We start from the raw sequence: 21,103 nt of genomic DNA on the forward strand, positions 1-21,103 counted from the left end.
AGTGATTCGGGGCCGTCTTAATTGCGCAAGGTCGCCTCATCAATTTTGCGTATAGCTCTTGGATCCTTTCTTTTCCCCGTTTGAGCTCCAAATGGCGTGCACAACTTGTATAGTAATAGTTTTCACCATGGATGCGGTTACGTCCATTGAGTTCCCTCCCGTGGACAAATTCGAAGACTTGGAATGAATCAGGCTCTCGGTCTTTGCGTCGAGCGTTCCTTCACTCCCACATGAATACATCGGGGATGTCGGCCCGACCTTGAGGCACTATCTAGCCTAAAAAGAATGACTTTCAACCCCAATCACTTAAACGATCTTACAATTTTCCATGATATGTTCGTGAAAATGCATGATACGCATAATTTAAATTTACAAGTTCGAATTAAAAGGAAAAAGCCTTACCAACCAATGTTACTCTCTTTTTGGGTTTTTGATTTTAGGTATACCAACCTTCCATTCACATGCACATGAGACAAGTGAGGTTTAACTCTAAAGAAATCAAAAAGGCTAGGGTATGGACCTAAAAAGGCTCCTGCTATACGAATTGATGAGCCGCCCACAAGCGCAATCAAACAACAAGTGGGTAGGATCATCAACCTCGCATAGCGAGCGGGATCAAATATGATCAACCCCAGTGCAATCGAACACAGGAGCTTTGAATACCAATCCCTATCTAAGGGGCCTAAAAGGGTGATTCGCGACTCGGGTTTTGGCGCTTGTGTGTGCAGTGTCGTGATTCTCGGAATATGCAAAGCAAGCATAGTAGTTTATATCAAACACTACTTCAATATGTGCATAAATAAACACACAAAATCCAAAACTCCATATCTGCACAAAACAAGTTAGCATAGACGTCACCCTTATAACTCCCATCTGCACCAACATTTAGTACTTTTTGTTAGTGTACGTACCTCGCCTTCAAGAGCATATGCAGAAAACAAGGTTATAAAAACACTAAACTTTTTTATCGGCTTAAGTCTTTTTAATGATTTTGCAACCAATTATCCCCAGCGGAGTCGCCAATCTATCGCGACCCTCCCTTTTTGTTCCCCTCTTCGTCGAATCGTGGCGTTCGCGTCGGGGAAGTATTGGCGAGCGGGGTTAACGAGCCACGCTTTTGACTCGGTTGGTAGTAGATATTGGCGCACGGATCCCTCCCAAGACCCATTACTCGAATCGCGATGGGAAGAAGATATAGAAATCGAAATCGACCTTAGTGTGGTCCGGTGACATGTGCATAGTGAACATGCATATGGAGTCGCCACCGATTTATTTTTGGAGGGTATGATTGGAAACCCTATCGAGCGGTCGGGAGAAACCGTTCGATTCTATGAAAACCAAAGAAGTGGGTCCGGGGACTTGGTTACGCCGAGTTTCGAATCGACGCCCTTTCAGTTATCGAAGTTGAATGATTTTCTAACATAGGAATTCATGCAGATAAAACTTAGAGCGAGGTAGACTCTAACGATATAGGGTTATCATGCAGACGGGAATTTCTATCTTATCAATCACAATCAGAAAATTAAATGCCCAATCATGGATAATCACAATCAAATCAAGCAATCAAGCGAGCACGACATGTTTAATACGACCCTATCAGCCCAGAGAAAGATCTAATCGAGTTCCAGGATGGTTCGAAATTTTTTGGGGCTAGGTGCCCGTGAAGGATAAAATGGTCATTTGGAAGGTTCGGGACCCAAAAATCACAAAATAGGGTTGGGCCAGTTGAATGTGGCCATTTCCCATTTTTTGTGATCTTTCAAAATTTTTTGGAATTTTTATTTATTTTTCGAAAATCAATAATTTTTCGGATCGATGTAAATCGACCCTTGGAACTTCAAAATTTTTCGAATCTGACTCTAAGAGTCCTGAATTGACCTAAACATTTTTTAGAAATTTTTTGGGAAGATCTGAGAATTTTTAAGATTTTTTATGAATTTTATTGATTTTTTTTTATTTTTAGAAAATTTTTATGGATTTTTTTATTAATTTTTTGGACCGGGTCAACCCGGTCAATGCCCGGTCAATCCGACCCCGATCCGGCTCGGACCCGCTCGGCCTAAAACGACACCGTTTCTATTTATTCGAAATTTTTTTTAAAAATAATTTCCTAATATCCGAAAATACAAAAATTAAAAAGACGGCCACGATTGAATCTAGAAATGATCTCAACCGTTCACTCGCTCAAACCTACGTGCGCTTTACCACACTAGATTATGCCTACTCTATACATCGAAACGACGCCGTGTTGCGAACGAACGAACCGCCGCGATTAAACCTAAACTTGATCCGGGTCGTTCGTTCCTACTAAGCCTAAAACGACGACACATCGGGTCCTCTTCCTAAACGACGTCGCGTGCCTATTAATCTAAACGGCGTAGTTTCTATTTTTTTTTATTTTCTACCGATAAAAAAAAAATACGAAAATCTAATCGGACAGTCTACAATTAAAAGCATCGATTTATCCTAGCCGTCCGATCCGCTTAGTTGTTTAAAACGATCTAACGGCCATGCTGACTAGGCGACACCCTGGACCAATGACCGCTCGCCACCTCGGACGCCGACTAGTTGACCTGCCAACTCGGCTTCGTCTTCAACCTCTTGACGACTACTAAACGGACGGCCGAGACTTCCCGGTGAGATCCGACGGTGAAATCTCGGCCAATCGACTCTAAACCAGGACCAAACGACTCGCCTAGACCTCCGGATCAACATATCAAAGAATCAAGCCATTTCATCCGCTAGATCGCGAGTACCAAGCTATGCACGTAATGACATTGCGGGATTCAATCGAGCAATATAGAGCACAACAGGCTAATTCCTTCGTACAATCACACAAATAGGAGTTCCAGAAACTTACCTCGAGCTCCGATTGAGCTCGTGTGGCCTAGAATTACCTAGGCAGGCTTCACCGATTCAAGCTATAGCGGCGGAGCTCGGGAGACTCGATTATGCGGTTTTATATAAAATCGATGCAAAAAGAAGATGCGGATGTGGTCAGTGATGTTCAAGGATCAAAACGCACACATCAATTGCAACAATCATGCTCGTGCTCGCGCAATGCCATGAATGCATAGAGTGAAGCTCGAGAGATCAACTCACCGATTTCGGAGATTGCGGATCGATTGAGCTGGTGCGATCGCTTCCTGGAGTGGGTGCGAAGCTTCTGGACTTGATGGCAGGTCTAGATTTGATATGGATTGAGCGGACGAACTACTCGCGATTCGAGCTCAAATTCTCGACCACACGGACGGGAGAACGAGCTCTCTCTCGCTTTCTCTCTCTCTCTCTCTCTCTCTCTCTCTCCGAGTCCTTTGCAAACCGAATGAGCCTCTCCCCTCTTCGCAAAGCTTCTCGGCCTTTTATACCAGTTTTTTAAATTTGGCGCGTCGGGGGGAGCTTCGCCGACCTTCCTTCGCACGTGCCCGAGCGTGCGAAATGGTCCAAACGGTGTCGAGGACGGAATACAATTCTGTTCAACTCCGTTTGGCACTCCGACGATCGCAAAATAGGCTTGAATTTGTGCATTTTGTGAAGGTTGACTTTTTCAGGCCACCGTAGCTTTGATTGCCGATTCCAACCACCTCCGGCCGCCATTGGTTACACCAAAGGTGTCAATCGACACGTATTGTTCCAATGAACAAAAGGCCTCCCCATGTTCACCCAATTATCGTTAATCGATCATCCAATTTGGTCGTTGAATCTCGGCCTTTAAACCTGCACAAGTAGCACGAGAGTTTTGGGGAAGATGACATTGTTTTGGACCGGTCCGACCAGGCCGTCGACCGGTCTGAACCGATTCAGATTTGCAATTTTCGAAATTAATCCAAATCTATGGGTAATTTTTGCAATTAAACCTCAAAATTGAATTTAGGGGTTCAAATACTATCTAGAAATGTGACTTTGCCCAAAAAATTTTACTAATTTCTATAAAAACCCCAAATTTTTCTAAAATTACAAATCGGGGAAAAGCTCAATCGAACGCCCAAATGATCAAATTAGATCAAATTACCCCCGCCAATCGATTCAGAACATATTAAGACCTTGGGGGGCAGTCGAATTTTGCTATTAAAGTCCCTAAATTAAAAGTAATTTCAAAAATTAAAAATCTCGGGGACTAAATTGCAAAGAATAATTGGGTATTTTGCCTAATTCGTGCAATTAGTGCAATTGAGGGTGAAATTGATCAAATTGAAGTTGCAGAGGACTGAAATTGAATGTTTTGACTCAAGATATGCAAAATTTGCAAATAAAAAGACTCAAATTGCATTTTTTAGGCAAATTCAACCCTTGGTGTTGTGAAAAAACACCTAAAATTGAATTCAATTTTTAATTTTTCTTGAGGTCAACACAAAAAGGGAATTAAAATAAAAATGTGGAACATTTTTCTATATTTTTGTGACCTCGGGAAGTATTTTTTGTGAATTTTCTTGTATTTTTCTATTTTTCGAAAATATTAAAAAATGCGAAAATATGAAAAATTAGTTTTTTGTTCAAAAATGGTTCCTTATGCTTGGTCAAGGCTACCAAACTTGATTTTTCAATTTCTTAACTTTTTGTGAATTTTTATGAAATAAAACGAAGAAACATTTGATCAAAAATCAGGTGTCAACAACGGTAAATGTTCAATGACAACATACTAAGCTAATGTTTATTTATAAAGTTCATCACCGTAATGAAATAAATGAGAAGTGTTAGGATTGGCGTACCCGAAAATTTGTTATTGCCTGGTGTCGATCCCCGCTTGCGTTGTATGTTTTTGCATCAGATGCCAACGGTATATTCCATAGCCATCTCCTTGATTAAAATTGTATGATTTCATACAATATTTACAGTTTATCTTGTACTTATCTCTGCCTATATGTACCTTGTCAAAGTGTTTCCATAAGTTAGATGTACTCTCCGGGGCTCGCCGTTCTCGCTCCTTTGCTGTCGACATTTCTTCGACACCGGTAGGAGGATAAAAAATTTCATGCGTTGGGACATGCTCGACGTTGGAAATGTAGTTATTATCATCAGCGTCTACCGAACATGTAAACTCACGAGGATCATATTGATCATGAGGTTGAAGATAATCGGATTCTCCCATCCCCATCGGCATTGGGCTCTTTCCCCTATCACTGACTTTGCTTCCACTTGCCATTTTTGTCAGAGAATTGAGTGGAAAGCCGATTCAGAAAATTGACATAATTGAGCCGAGATTGAGAAAAAAATTGAAAGAGGGAGAATGGTATGTATAGAAAATTTATGAAGGAAAAAAGGGGGAGAAGGGTATAATGACCGTTGTAATGAAGAAAAAAAAGGGGAGGCGGTATAATGGCCGTTGTAATGCAACGGCCCAATTTTGGGCCTTTGGGTTGGCTCTACTCCCCCCTTGGCTCTTTCCCCCCTTTTTTTTTGCGCTTCGAAACTAGCCCGAATCGCCGGTTTCAATTTTTTTTTAAACCATAACGGGCCTGTGAGGGGCCGGGCCGGTTCCTGTTTGGGGCCGGGCCGGTTCTTGTTTGGAACCGGCGGTCCCGATCAACAGGCCAATTCCAGGCCCAAACCGGCGCATGGCCATATCTAATTGCATCTTGTTGCCATCTCTACTTCCTTGGTTGTCCTGCTAAGGAATTTCTCGTCTGCTTCATCATGCCTCGACGACAAAGTTGTAAAATTTTAGGCTGAATAAAGAATGTTGTGATGGCACAAAACAAGGGAAGTTGCTAAGAAATTATAAGAATTTGCCAAAAAAATTATTTATTTGTGAGACATGAAGTAGATGGGTGAGACTCGTACTTATCTGATATGTTTAGTAGATAAAAGTGTAGGTTCCCGGACCTTGAACTTACCTTCTTCGGATCCGCTTCACCCAATTATATTACTTACCATGAATCATTTTTTATGTTCTTTTCACATTAATGATACTCGATCATCTTTTACAATTAATTTTTTTTTTCATAAAATGTACCTTCATATTAAAGGAAAAAAAATGACTGTGGAGATCTTTTACAATACTTATTCCCCTATCAGTAATGTTTCAACATTTTACACTTGCGTAACAGGCACGTTCATGTCTCCTTCTCTTATTAATTTTAGTGATAAAATCAGGGTTCGAAAGTTCACTGGCATGGGGCAATCACTATCACGAAGATGAGGCACCATTTCTCAACTAGAAAAGCAAAGCTCAGCATCAAAAGGATAGAAAGTTGCACCGTCTAGGACGCTTCCGCAAATATCAAACCTAACTCACCTAAAAGAGAAACAAAACACAGAACATAACGAAAACCCAAAAATCAAATATAGCTTGGCAAAAGATCTTTTTTCTCAATTTGCAGCCATCAATGGACTAATTAAGAGGAATTAAAAAGTGATCCGACATGACAAACTTCAAACCTAACCATGAATTCTTCCTACAAGGTTCCTACGACAGCCAAAGTACAACTCCCGCCAAATGCAATTAGATGTCCGAGAGACAAATTCCAGAAATACTAAGTCACGTCCTTCCGTTATTTTCTAACCTACCTAGGGTTTCAATTACCGTCAAGTCATGCCAAAAGGACCAACTTCTTATACAGCTTTACTTAGCTCGTTCACTGGTGGGGGAGGTATTAAGAGTTTTTACTTGACTTGCAAGCTAAAAGGAGTTCGCTTTGGAGAGGGTGTCTTTCTCATTTGGATTGTTGATGTGTACTATCTTGCGTTCGGTATAATATTCGTTAGGCATTGAATATGACAAATTATATGGGGGGGCCCTTTTTTTCTGTTCAAGATCAAATTGAGTTCCGAACTCAACCACTTAACCAATTGAAAGATTAGTCACGATTACAATAGTCCATGGCCGCAGCGGTTTAGAACTATAAGTAACCCGAATTTCAAAGTGTTGGCTTTAGTTTCTCATGAAATTATCTGGTAGATTGGCGAATCCCACCTTAGTGTCTAAACTAAAAGACAAGATCCTGAATAAAGTACTTATTTAGGACAAGTTCGAGGCATTTTCGAAGGATTTATTCGTAGAAGGGAAGAATGTTGCGCTACTCCTCGTCATGCCTAATCGTTAGGTGTGCGATGGACTTAGACTATGTTTTGTCCCCTAAAGAATAGGGAAAACGCTAGCGGTTACATATGTTTTGATTAATTGAGGTACAACAACCATCCTTTCAAAATATGATTTGATTAATGTTATATGTTTCATGTGGTGCAGTGTACTTCATCCATGCTTAGAGTTCTAAAATGTACAGATCCATTGGGTCCCTAATGAGTCCAATTCACGAGTCCAGATAACTCACAAGATATTTGAGCACCATTGGCAGATTACTCAAGAATCTCTTCCAACTGACGACTCTAATTCCTGACATATTCAAACTGCAAGTTGAGAAATAACTATATATGAGAAAATTATTTCAACTTTGTTGTACTTTCGCAACCAGAGTTTGAGCTTCTCCGTGTTTCAACTAAAGTTTATTTCAACTCTGTGTTTCAACTTTGCTAATTTATTTAGTCCCATACCTACACTCAAGGTATAGTCGTTTAACATATAGATAAACGCTTTCAAAGGAGGTCGTGTATCTTGATTATACTCTCATCCAAGTACGTTTAACATTGGAGTTTAAAGGCCAAACTTGTTTTTGCATCAAAAAGCTCTTGTGATTCAACTTCGATTTCACCTGTACCTAGAAACACTCTCCCTGTATTAACTGTCCAATTTATACACTTCTTGCTCCCTTGTCATCTTAGAAGCTTACCTTGAGTCGCACTTCCTTTAGGCTCTCTTGCCACAACAATCACTCTCCGCCCTTGTCTTCGGCTCGCTATAGGCCGACTAACTTCTACATGGTTCGACTCTAAACCATACATCTGCTAGAGAGAATTATGCTCCAATATCATAATGTGACACTGTGGCCTAACTCGCTTGAAGTATTATCGCCTTTAGCTTATGCAATATTGTGGTTTTATCCTTATGCATACAAGGAAATACTTGTGAAGGCGTTTTCCCTCTTGACATCGGTCTCACTTGAGCATTGCTTAGGTAATGTTAAACTTGTCATTACGCTAAAAAGCTCTTCTTGCGAGTTCTTTCTGATTCCACAGGTACCACCCACACGCACTCTCCCCTTATTCGATATACAATTCATTTCTACCCTCATTCACCTTGTAAAAAACTTGTTTAGGCAATCTCGCCCCCGTAATCAATCCCTCCCCTCATCAGACTGGGTCGTCGCACTTCGAAAGTAACTTAGGATTGGATTAAGAGCACGTTGAGCACTGACTAATAAGTTGATTCAATCTCTATTAACCCTTTCTTTCGCTAACATTTGGGTGTCTAAATCTCCTTGAGCACTAAGCTAATCCTCGATAGATGTTACAGTCTTCTGGTTCCCGCACATACCTCGTAACTATAGGAGATAAAGTCCAAAATTCTGGAGCATCTCACAAAAAGGCGCAAGAGTAGCGATTCTAACTGAATCTTTGAACGACAAAGATCAACATACTTATCATTTGAGCGGTCCCTCAAGTTAGTAAACTATGTGAACTTGGTTGAATGCTGACTTCTCCCAACCTTAGTTCCCCTATTTCTACTGCCCCATAATAGATGAGTTCCACCTTCTCTTCAATGATATACACGATAGGGATATACGGTCCATCTCGTTACGGCTGACTAGAAGAGGCGGGGTGGTTTTCTTTTTTTTCCTTTTTCCTTTTTTTTTGGTGTTTGCTTATAGTCAACTTTTCTATGTTCAACCACTTCACCACCTGGTCGATCGCCTGGTGGCGGCTCCTGAGAGTAGGCCTTTAGGGGAGAGAGAGAGAGGAGAAAGCTAATTTCCTGGGAAGAGTGAATTCAGTTTTTAACGACGTCGAATGTCTGAAAAGTTTTTACTTTTCCTCTAGTTAAAATTTTGCGATGGCCGAATTTTAATTTTTTCTTGAACCGAAACGCCAAAACTTTTCACAGCATACAAATATTTACATGTAAATTCACTTTTTTTTTCGTTATTGATTGTAATTGGGCTAATACCTTAAAAAGATCTTAAATTGGTAAACTCAGGCCACATTTGCCACAACCTAATTTTTGTGTTACAAAAACCCCCCAAAGTAGTACACTCCTGCAACATTTATCCAAATTAATTTTTGTATCATAAAAGATAAAAAAAAATCGATACATCCATGCCACATTTACCGCAAACTACTACACTCATGCCACATATATCTAAAATATGCTAAATTTGAGTTTTTTTTTTGGGGGGGGGAGGAGGAGGGGGATAGATATGGCGTTGATGTACTAGTTTGGAGGCATGAATGTGCCAGTTTAGGATTTTTTGTGATAGAAAGATTAGATTGGAGTAAGTGTGGCATGGATGTACCAATTTGAGAGCTTTTATGATACAAAAAATGAATTTGAGATAAATGTGGGGCGGATATACTAATTTAACAATTTTTTATGGTATTAACACTTTGAAAGTAAAAAGTCACATCTTAGGGCATATATGACAACATTTTTGGAGCAAAAATCTGTTTGGTTACGTAACTTCATTTTTCTACTTTTGGAGCATTTTTTATGCTTAAGAAATACTTTTGGAGCCACTCAAAGAAGTAAAATAAATTTACTTCTCTCTGGAAGTTGAAATCAGAAGCAGAAGTAGAAAAATCAACTTCTGATCAGAAGTTAATTTCTAGAGCAGATGTGTTGCCATGTGCACCCTTAGAAAGCTTAACAAAACAGGAACTTCTTTTCTACCTATCCTTCTGCTACCGGTTTAGAACGAGCTGTGAAAGATCGCCTAAAATCATAACATTTCGGACGTCATATAGCCTTGGCAAAATGACAAGACTCCTCATATTATTGTGAACTTGTACTCCAAAATCGCTGCTCTACCAAGTAACCTGGAAGCTCATAACAGTTATATCCAAGAAGAGAACAATACATGCCAATGAGGTGAACCAGTAAGTCAAATATTGAACGGTTTTAAGTTTCTGGAAACAGCGGTTTACCTAACAAATTTAAAGAAAAGTCATTTTTAATTGGACTCTTTCTTTTTATTTCCGGGAGCAAAGTTGGGGATGAAACTAGGCATATCCAGATATCTCACCGCCACGTGTGAAATACATTGAGAGAGAGAAAGAGAGAGATCTCATTGCCACGTGCGGAACACATTAAGACGTGATCGTTCCCATTCAACAACGTGGAAGGCCACAGCGGTCACAAATTGATAAAACTTTTGGAACCTTACCCCTTTGAAATAGTATATGTAGGTAACCACATTCTTCTCGGTTACGTCTAGGTAACCTAATAGATTCAATAAGACGTATCGCTACGCGTAAGCGTGGAACAAGACAATTAATTAAGGGTTTTCCTAACTTCGATATATATTTTAGCTCTCCTAATTTCTGACCAAGTTGTTGGATTAATTAAGGAATTTGTCGCGTGAACGTGCCACGAAACCTTCCATTTATTACGGATTGACCAAACCAGACAAAGCTTAGGCTGAGATGAAACGCTATATAAGGTAGCTCGAGCTGATGAACCGCCTCATTCCTTTCTTGGACATACAAAGTCAATAGCTATAGCCATTAGCGAGTTGCCCTTAGCTTTGTAGTCCAATTACCTGTTCTCATTCCTTACCCAAGTCCTTTCAAACAAAGATCAAATTCGTCATTTCTAAGTGTTGAACTACCAAGAGAAGGGTGATTGTTCCGAGCAAGACAAGAAAGTCGGAATGGCGTCCGTCGTTTCTGAGCTCGAAGGGACTCTCTTGAACGATCCAGACCCCTTTTCCTACTTCATGCTGGTGGCGTTTGAAGCGTCCGGTCTGGTGCGCTTAGCGCTGCTGCTGTTGCTATGGCCTGTGATTCGGCTGCTCAATGCGCTCGGGAAGGAAGACGCCGGGCTAAAGGTGATGATCTTTGTGGCGACGGCAGCAGTGCCCGAGTCCGAGATCAGATCGGTGGCCAGAGCCGTCCTGCCCAAGTTTTACATGGATGACTTGAACATGAACGCTTGGAGGGTGCTTAGCTCACATGGAAAGAGAGTGGTGGTGACCAAAACCCCGAGAGTCATGGTGGAGAGGTTTGTGAAGGAGCATTTGCAAGCCGACGAAGTGATCGGGAGCGAGCTCATTGTGAACCGGTTTGGATACGCCACCGGTTTCATTAAGAGCGACAACAAGCGCCTTGCCGATCATGTCAAGAAGTTTTTTGACGGTGAGCAGCCGGCATTAGGGTTAGGAAGGCCATCGTCGTCTCATTCGGTTTTATCGTTATGCAAGGTGAGTTCGTCTACTTCGTGACGATCGATTCGGACTTTTTCAGTAGTTTGGGAATGACGAAGACAGTTCCCATAGTTGAGAAAGTTCATTTCTTCTATTGCACCTTTTTCCTCTCTGAGTTTCAGTACACGATTTATTTTCGTTTTCACCATGCCTAATTGACTCTAATTCATCGTATTCCTCCTTTCAGGAAGAGTTGCATCCACCCTTGACCAGCCTTCAGAAGCACGACAACCAGCATCATCTCTATCCTCACCCCGTGATCTTCCACGACGGTCGACTAGTGAAGCGCCCGACCCCATCCACCGCTCTCTTGATCCTCCTGTGGATTCCTTTTGGCGTGATCCTTGCGATCATCCGCATCAGCATCGGAATAATTTTCCCCTTACAGATGATGCCCTATGTTTCCCGTATTTTCGGAGGGAAGATTGTCGTCAAAGGCAAACCACCAAGATCGCCATCAGGCGGAGGTACCGGCTTGTTGTTTGTCTGCACACATCGGACTCTGATGGACCCTGTTGTTTTGTCCACTGTCTTAAGACGTAGAATCCCGGCGCTAACCTACTCCATCTCTAGGCTATCCGAGATATTATCGCCCATTCCAACTGTCCGATTGACGAGAGCGCGAGAAGTCGATGCTCAAAAGATCAAACAAGAACTATCCAAGGGCGATCTGATAGTTTGTCCAGAGGGAACAACATGTAGAGAACCCTTCCTCTTGAGATTCAGCCCTCTTTTCGCGGAACTAACCGATAGAATAGTGCCCGTGGCGTTGAACTACAGGGTCGGGTTCTTTCACGCAACGACGGCAAGGGGTTGGAAGGGGATGGACCCCATCTTCTTCTTCATGAACCCCAGGCCGGTCTACGAGGTCACGTTCTTGAACCAGTTGCCGGTTGAGGCGACGTGCTCGGCCGGCAAAAGCCCTTACGACGTCGCGAATTATGTCCAGAGGATATTAGCTGCGACGTTGGGGTTCGAGTGCACGAATTTCACTAGGAAGGACAAGTACAGAGTTCTTGCTGGAAACGATGGGAACGTGTCCTACACTTCCTTGCTTGATCAGATCAGGAAGGTGGTGAGCACATTCAAGCCCTTCATACAGTTCTGAGAACGCGAAATATGAACCATATTCTTTTGTTTCCTTCTGGGTTATATGTGCTTTGTATATTTCTTATAATTGGTGTTTTGTTTGCTACTTTAGAGACATGCATGGATGGGATTGCCTGAGGGCTACTGCAATTTCATTTTTTATTTCTATTTTCGGACTGTTATTATTTCTGAAATTGTCAGATAAATATATGTGCATATATTACTTGAGCACATGTTCTTTTTTTGCTTATCATTGCAATTTTCCAATTTCGCAAACGTAACCATCTAAGTAGTACTATCATTTTTGGTTAATTTAATTGCATAATTACTTGCGCTTTTTGAAAAGAGCCGCTAAATTAAGTTCTCTTTTAGGTGAAGAAAGTATGATTGCCTCACCTATAAAAAATAAAGGACGAGTTCAATTTTCAAGAGACATTCTATAAAGATAGCCAAGTTTGGCTTTCGAGGAAGGTAGTCCTAATCTTTCGAATAATAATTAAGTCCAGAAATTGGTAGCAGTTACATGCTAATTGGCGACAAAGATGGGATAAATTCCAAACGGTTAAGACAGATACAACATGTGCTACTTACAAATTTGGAAATTGTAAGACCCCTCCAAGCAAATCCGCCATGTATATATTCACAATTGGCATGAATTGCAACATTACCAGCTCTTGCTAATACATCTGCAATTTGATTTACAAATTAAAGGAAAATAAAGATCAATTCATTGGATTAAAACTTGGTGGTCGGGAAAGAAAGTGCCCAAGATCAAGATCTTGAAACGAGTACTTTTATTTTATTTTATTTTTGGTCAATAACGAATACTTATTGAGATAGCGGGAAAAGTACCAAAAAGTCATAAACCTATTGTATTGGTACCAATTCAATCATAAGCATTTTTGCATTGGTACCAATTGTGTCCATCCGCCGAGTTTTGACTGAAAATCGCCGATGTATATTCCGGTTGTGTCACGTTGGATGGTCGACACTGATGTGGATTTTTTTAATAATATTTCAAAAAAATTTATACTTTTTTGGTTTTTCCTCTTTTTTCTATTATTTTTCTGAGGGTTAGCAAGGCCCTCACTGGCTCTCGGTGATAAGGAAAAAATAAGAACAAAAATGAAAGAAAAAAAAAGAAAAAAATTTAAATATATAAAATAATAATGTCAACGCTAATGCTAATCATGCCCCGTAGGATAGCTAGTGTCCATTTCAATGATTTTCATCTTGAGAGATTGTGCCACAGAATTTATATGATTGCTCCGAGACTTTGTATTTAGGACATGAGAAATTGTTAGTATTCTTTTTTTTGGTCCGACATGTTATGCAGTTTCTAGTTTAACTAATATGTAATTCCGAACTTCTTTTGATAAAGTGCAATGCTATATTACAACATGGGAAGCTTTCTTCATGATTGAGAAAAAATGGAGGGTACAAAAAGAAAAAGCAAAGTATTGTTCAACTAGGGATGAGCGTTTTCAAGGTTGGGTTGCTCCAACCCTAAAACCTGCCGTTATAGGGCTATTTTCAGATTTTGGGACTTGGAACCAACCATGGAACGATCGTATTGGTTTGGTCCAGCTCCAAAGTCAGGTCTAGGGAGTAGGCTGATTCTCCTTTTATTTTTGTTTCATTTTTTTTTTTTTTTTTGGGTATTCCTTGGACACACGATGCTTAGAACCGCGATAATAAGCAACAAAATGACGAGAAGTAAAACATCGGTAAAAGCCGAACAAAACTCTAAAGCAATAGGGAACTATCTAACTTACCCCTTAGTCAACCAAAACCACAGCTAAAGCAAATCTCCTCTTGCCAAAAGCAATAACCCATATAAAATTTGAACGTGTAGCATAAAATAAGGGCAACGTTATTTCCATTCCCATTTTGGCTAGGCCACTCATTTTTTCTTGTTAACTTACCAAAATACCATCCTCTTGCTCTTCAATTTATTGTTTCTTTCTTTATCAAACTAACCCACAAACAACCTTTATTTCTGTCATCTCTCTCAATAATTACATAATTCCAAAGCTCCATTACACCCATCAATATATCAACTTAACATATCTTATTATCATTTTGCCTAGAGAATGTTGTCGATTTTGATTTATAGTCTCATTTGTGCATTCACAAGAAAATTCTATTTATGAAGCTTATGAACACAAGTAATTTTTTTTTTTTAATAGTGTGAGTGAAACTATATTTAAAATTCGAAAATTAAAATTCAACTTAATTACTTAGACGATTTTGATATAAAAAAATGGAAAAGGATAATTTGTTAACCGAATGATCAAATGTCAAACAAAGGATAAACACATAAATTTAAAACAACATGAAACTTCTTATTGTTCAACTCTTGCTATGAAGAAAATAATGAAAACAATTGCAAATTCAATCTCATAATAAGTGGATCAAACTTTAAAATATGCTTAAAAATTTCCTCTTAAAAAATTGAGGTGAGTTTGAAAGTGACGAATGTGTAAATAAATTTTCAACCCCATCTTGCAATTCATTAAATATGAAAAGCTCAAAAGAAAGCACAAATCAGCAAGGTTAACTTTAGAAACCTACAAATTTATTCTGGAAAATCACCCAAAAGGTCAAAAGTTGCTAGATAATTAGATTGGATTTTAATTTTCAACTTTGAAATAAAGTTTCCCTCATACTATTCTCATAAATAAAAAAAAAAATAGGCAGTCAATTGTGTGTCATAAACTGTTATAACTAGAAATTTTCAACATCCTATAGAACTCTTGTAATTTAAAAAATAAAACATAAAACAAAAATAACAACCTTCTCTAAGCAAAATGATTACATAATTTATGATAAGATGATTGTTGGGTGTAATATGACATTTGTATTGTGAAATTGATCATTTAAGAGAAATAAAGGCAATTACGTTGCTTAGGTTGATAAAAATAAATAAATTGAAGAGAGAATAATATTTTGGTCTGTTGATTACAAAAATGAGTGGTTTAGTCAAGATGGGGGTGGAATAGCGCCGCCCAAAACTAAACAATAAAAAATTCAAAACAAATAAATAAAATATGATTTTGGAAACTCATTTCTCATTCATCCATAAAAGATTGCTACCAATTGAAAACAAAACAAACAACAAACATAGTTGAACTGAGCTCGATTCGGGGTTGGTTCGTTGGTCTGATTCAGCGTCTTGACCCCAAAACCAAACTACAAAGTGCCGGCTCCCAACTTTATGACCAATGACCAGACCGTTTCCCACGGGAACCGGACTTCATAGTGCCATTCCGGTTCTGCTCTGAGGTCTACCTTGAACCGGTGCTCAACCCTAGTTCCCACGCCAAGAATTGTTAAGACAAGTCTCACATTTGAGCCCATCTACAAAATCTAGTCTGATTGGAAGATGAAACCAGCTTGTTAAACCAAATCTAATAGGAAAGAAATCCCACCACATCAACTTCCTATGTGGGTTAGAATTCCTCTTCAAGGGCTACTTCACTTGACACACAAACACACACACATATTTATTGGTCGGAACTTGACATATATATTAAAAAGGTGTATCTTCGTTCTTTTATGCCTCTCGGATTAGCCGAACGGTGGAATAAGAGGAGTTCAACACGAACCGGGACGAAATATGGGGCTGGAAAACTAATAAAAATGGCCTAATTACCATATGTGGCTTGCCCACATTTTTCCCATGGGCTGGCCTAGAGGTAGATCTCAGGAGGTTCGGGGTTCGGGCAGGTCCAGCTCGAGCTCGCCCGGGCTCACGGAATGAACATGTTTAGTTTTCACTTATACCCATTCTTTTAGTGGTATGTTGTAGAAGTCTATAAATTTCTGACACTTCAGTTGTATTTAAATGCTTGCAAAATTGTAATGGCCACTCTCCCCTCTTTCACATTTCTTTTCAAAACTTTGTCCTTCCATTTTATTCCTTGTTGACATTTTGATTTTTTCAGATGGTCAAAGTTAGAAAATTCGAGATTTGAAATCCTCGATCGCGACGAGTCTCGTTTCTTGACCAAAAATCAGCTAACTGTCCTTATGATTTCAATTGCATGCAGAAATTGTCGAGACACCAGTCAAACCTACTTTTGCTATAGGACTTCTGCTGGAGAATCGTTTAGAGTCTTAGACCCAACTCGTGCGATTGGTCAATGGCAAGTTTCTGATCGCTGAGCCCGGTCCGACCACCCATTTAGTGTCCTCTGCGGAACAACTGGAACCTTTGTACGACGTTCAACATATTCAATTATTTCGTACTATTGATGATGCGACATTTCTTCGTTCAGATTCTCCCTTATCTTCGCGATGAGAAAGCCGGCCTTAGTTGGACCTATGGAGTTTGTGACCATTTCTTGAGATTTCCCAATTACACTGCTCAAAAACAAAGGAAAGAAAAAATAATAATAACTGCAGGGACAACGGTAGCATCAATCATTGCTACTAAGTTTCGCTTGTTTCGTAAAAATAATTAAAAAAAATTAAATTTTTCGGTGTTTTATTCAAAGAAAATATACAAGTCAAAAAATATTTTCCACCAACGAAAAAAATACTTTCAAAAGCAGAGAAAATGATTTTCTCTTTTCAAAAAGAAAAAAATCATTTTCCTTTTCCTTTTCTCCTTATGCTACTTCACAATCCTTTTTAAATTATTTTTTGAATTATTTATGATTTATTTTTTTCTTTTCTTTATTCATTTGCCGGTCGCAAGCCACATGCGAGACAAGAGATCAATCGTGGCCGGTGAGCGAGGCCTTGCCTCGCATGTAGCAAGTCACTGGCAATCGGTAGAGGGTAGAAGAAAAGAAAAAAAGAAGACTAAAATATTAAAATATAAAAAATTCAACATTTTTAATTTTTTAATTTTTAAAATTACAAAAATTATCTACATTAGCGCTAGTCGTGCTATGCAGGGCGGCTGGGTCCGCGTAAATAATTTTCAACCAATTAACGATGCAAAAAAATAAATGTGATCTTCCATACCAAACAACGAATTTTTTTTTCCAGTTCATTTCAGGACTCAGCCCAAAATCAAAAAATATTATCATTTTTTCTGTAAAATGATTTAACGCACATTTTTCACAAAACAAATGGAGCAAAATATAATTTTCATATTTTTTTTTTTTTTGAATTTTACGGTGTCAAGGAAAATATTTTCACTAATGAAAAAAACACCTTAAAAAATGGGTAAAATGATTCCCTATTTTCGAAAAGAGAAAATCATTTTTCTCTCATGTTTTTTCACTGCACTCATTCACTTTCCTTGTTTTGATTATAATTAATTTTGTTATTTATTCTTTTCTTTTCTTTCCTTCTTCTTTTTTCTTCCTCTACTAATCGCCGACCATGGCAAAGACTAGTGACCAGCCACCGCCAAGGGACGAACTCACCCGAGGCCGGCAAGCTCGAGCCTTGCTAGCCCGAGAGTGAGGTTGAGTTCACCCAATGCCGAGAAGCTTGAGCCTCTTCGAATTTGGTGAGGCGAGGCAAGGCTCGAGCTCGCAGGCCTTGCGCAAGCTTGTCCCTCTCTTATGGCAAGAAAAAGGGGAGAAAAAAGAAGAAGAAAAAGGATATAAATGATACAAAATTTAAAAATGAAAATTACTAAAAATTCAGAATTTTGTAGAATGCCTAGATAGCATGATAACTCTCCTTGCACGCGAAGTACCAACTTGAATCACCTAAACGTCAAATGACCAAATCCATCTGAGGACGCGATTCAAGACAGTAGATTGGATGTTCGTATAGATGGATCCTCTTGCATATGGGTCTCACTTAGATTGAACGTTCAATGTAGTCTTAACAAGTCATTTGGTAAACAAATGGTAACAAAAAAGTCGGACTAATCTCGCGATGGTCAAAGCACGTATTTCTTCTCTCTTTTTCCTTTCACAAAATGTGAGATTATTCTAATAAATTCAAGATATATTAAATTGTATCACGTCTCTCAATCTAGAAAGTACAATTACTATTCGAGGGTCTTCATGTCGTGTCGGACGTGTGGCGGACATCAATACATGGCCAATATGTATTAGATATCGAGACACGTGGTCGGCGCTCTAGACACACGAGTCCAGCATCCTGACATGTCATTTTGACACGCACGTGATCAATTTTAAACCATTTCAATTAATTATTTGTCAAAATATAAATTTATCAAAAACAGATATACTTAAATCAAATATCCAGCCACTCTAAAATTGATATATTCACCAACTCCAAAAAAATATAATTGTGAATCCCTAACATAAGAAGAAGAAGGAGCAAAGCAGGGAATTGAGTTGCTATTAAGGCATTTGCAAATCGAATTAAGACATGAATTTATGTCTGGATTTAGAAGATACTAGTCCTCATAAACTAGCCTTTGTCCTACCCCTATTCAAAGGTTTCACAAGAGAATTACTGAAATTATGTCAATTCAGTCATAAACTTCACTTTTTTAGCCAATTTAGTCATAAATCTTTTGCATTTACGCCAAATCAATTTATCCAGCCAACTTTGGCAATCATTGACATGCGATCAATTTTAGATAATATATATATTTTTATAACTATTCTTTTTATTTTTATTTTTTTCTTTCTCTTTTTTTTTTCCTCCTTAGACTTTGGGGCCGGGATACCCTCGTTAGCACTGAGGGAAGGCATCGTGGCCCTCGCTTAGCTAGATTGGCTAGGGCGTCGTAGGCTTTACTAGATCTGGGCAAGGGGTTGCACACCCTCACTCAATACCGATGAGGGTCGGCTAGTGACCCTCGCCAGCCCTAAAGTCCAAGGAAAAACAAAAAGAAAAGAAAAAAATTTTAAAACTATCTAAAAATTTATTGAAATTTTATAAAATTTGTCACGTTAGCATCGACGGTGGTAAGTCAGAGTTGGCCGGCCAAAGTTATCCAGATGGGCTAAATTGGTACAAATTTAAAAGTTTTAGGACTAAATTGGTATTATTGCAATATGTTTAGTACTTTTTTGGTCATTTTTTCAAATTTTCATTTTCAATTTAGTGCATGTGTTCACTTACTACCCGTATCTAAAGAAAAAGCAGGGCGCGCGTTCCCTCCTCCTCCTTCCACTCAAAAAAGAAGGGACCAAAACCATTCCCTCCTCTCCTCTCCTCTGGTCCTTCCCTTTGATTCATACCTCTTTTGCTCCTCCCTCATGGCCCGTCTCTATTGCCTCGCTCACCTTCTGGTTCTTCACTTCACCCTCTTCACTCCAACCCTCTGTCTCTCCCCAGCAAGCACACTCATTTTCGCCCTCCAAACGCAAGCGACCCCGCACGGCTGTTGCCCAGAGCTTCTCCCACGGACAAGCTCCTTTCTACCACAACGTCACCCTCACCATCTCGCTCGCCGTGGGCTCGCCCCGCAGCGAGTCACCATGGTCCTCGACACCGGGAGCGAGCTCCTTGGCTCCACTGCAGGAGATCGCGCGACCTCCGCTCCGTCTTCGACCCGCTCTCCTCGAGAACCTACTCGCCCGTCCCTTGCTCCTCGGTCGCTTGCCTGACCAGGACCCGGGACCTGCCCGTGCCCGGCTCCTGCGACCCGAACAAGCTCTGTCACACCGCCATCTCCTATGCGGACGCGACCTCGATAGAGGGCAACCTCGCGTCCGATACCATATCCGTGGGGTCGTCCTCCCGAGCGGGGTTCCTGTTCGGGTGCATGGACTCGGGCCAAAGCAGCAACAAGGAAGAGGATTCCAAGACCACCGGGTTGATGGGCATGAACCGCGGCTCGCTGTCTTTCGTCACTCAAATGGGCTTTCCCAAGTTCTCGTATTGCATCTCGAGCTTCGGCTCAACGGGGATTTTGCTCTTCGGCGACGCGAGCTTCGCATGGCTCAAGGCGTTGAGTTACACGCCGCTGGTCCAAATGTCCATGCCCTTGCCGTATTTCGACCGGGTGGCGTACACGGTCCAACTGGAGGGGATAAAGGTTTCCGATAAGCTCTTGCCCCTCCCGAAATCGGTCTTCGTGCCGGATCACACGGGGGCGGGCCAAACGATGATCGATTCGGGCACCCAATTCACCTTCCTTCTAGGGCCAGTCTACGCTGCGCTGAAGAACGAGTTCACACGGCAAACGAAGGGCGTGTTGCGGGCCTTGCAAGACCCAAATTTCGTGTTCGAAGGCGCGATGGACGCATGTTTTCTAATCGGCCCGGACCGACGGGGTCTGCCCGGTTTGCCCCGAGTAAGCTTAGTATTGCGGGGGGCGGAGATGAGCATCCCGGGCGAGAGGCTACTGTACCGGGTGCCCGGCGCGACGAGGGGGAGCGATCTCGTGTATTGCTTCACTTTTGGGAACTCCGACTTGTTGGGACTGGAGGCGTTTGTGATTGGTCATCATCATCAACAGAACAAGTGGATGGAGTTCGATTTGGCCAAGTCGAGAGTTGGATTGGCCGACGTTAGGTGTGATCTTGCCAGTCAACGGTTAGGGATGACTTCATAGTTTCAATCGCATTGCGTAACCAGCAACGTCGAGATTAATATCCAATTAATATATCAAGTGATGTAGGAGACGATGCATGGATATTTGATCAAATGAGCCGTGTCCAAAATCCAAGAAGGATTCGCGCATCACTTGGTAAATCAATTTTAGACATAATTTTTAGTATGGACAGCATTTTCTGGGATGGTAATATCTAGGAGTATCTTTTTGAATGTTGTGGGCCTTCATTTTCCAATCCATGGCTGACCTTTGGTGCAGGTATTAATTGTTGCTGAAGCTTAAGGTGGCCCCTTGATCGGGGTCTGGTGAGCGCAGG

The 21,103-nt window shown here is 40.5% G+C and overlaps 1 protein-coding gene and 1 pseudogene across 1 annotated transcript; both read left to right on the plus strand.

The window, feature by feature from the left end:
* Positions 1–10,535: 10,535 nt before the first annotated feature.
* LOC115729519 (glycerol-3-phosphate acyltransferase 5-like) lies at positions 10,536–12,581 on the plus strand. The gene is made up of 2 exons (XM_030660111.2): positions 10,536–11,249; positions 11,440–12,581. Exons 1-2 carry the CDS (start codon positions 10,701–10,703, stop codon positions 12,358–12,360), a joined length of 1,470 nt encoding a protein of 489 aa, XP_030515971.2. The 5' UTR covers positions 10,536–10,700; the 3' UTR covers positions 12,361–12,581.
* A 4,934-nt stretch (positions 12,582–17,515) lies between these two features.
* Positions 17,516–20,901, plus strand: LOC125316299 (annotated as a pseudogene).
* Positions 20,902–21,103: the final 202 nt, after the last annotated feature.

The sequence above is a fragment of the Rhodamnia argentea genome, chromosome 8 (genome assembly GCF_020921035.1).
Source record: "Rhodamnia argentea isolate NSW1041297 chromosome 8, ASM2092103v1, whole genome shotgun sequence".
Lineage (NCBI taxonomy): Eukaryota > Viridiplantae > Streptophyta > Magnoliopsida > Myrtales > Myrtaceae > Rhodamnia > Rhodamnia argentea.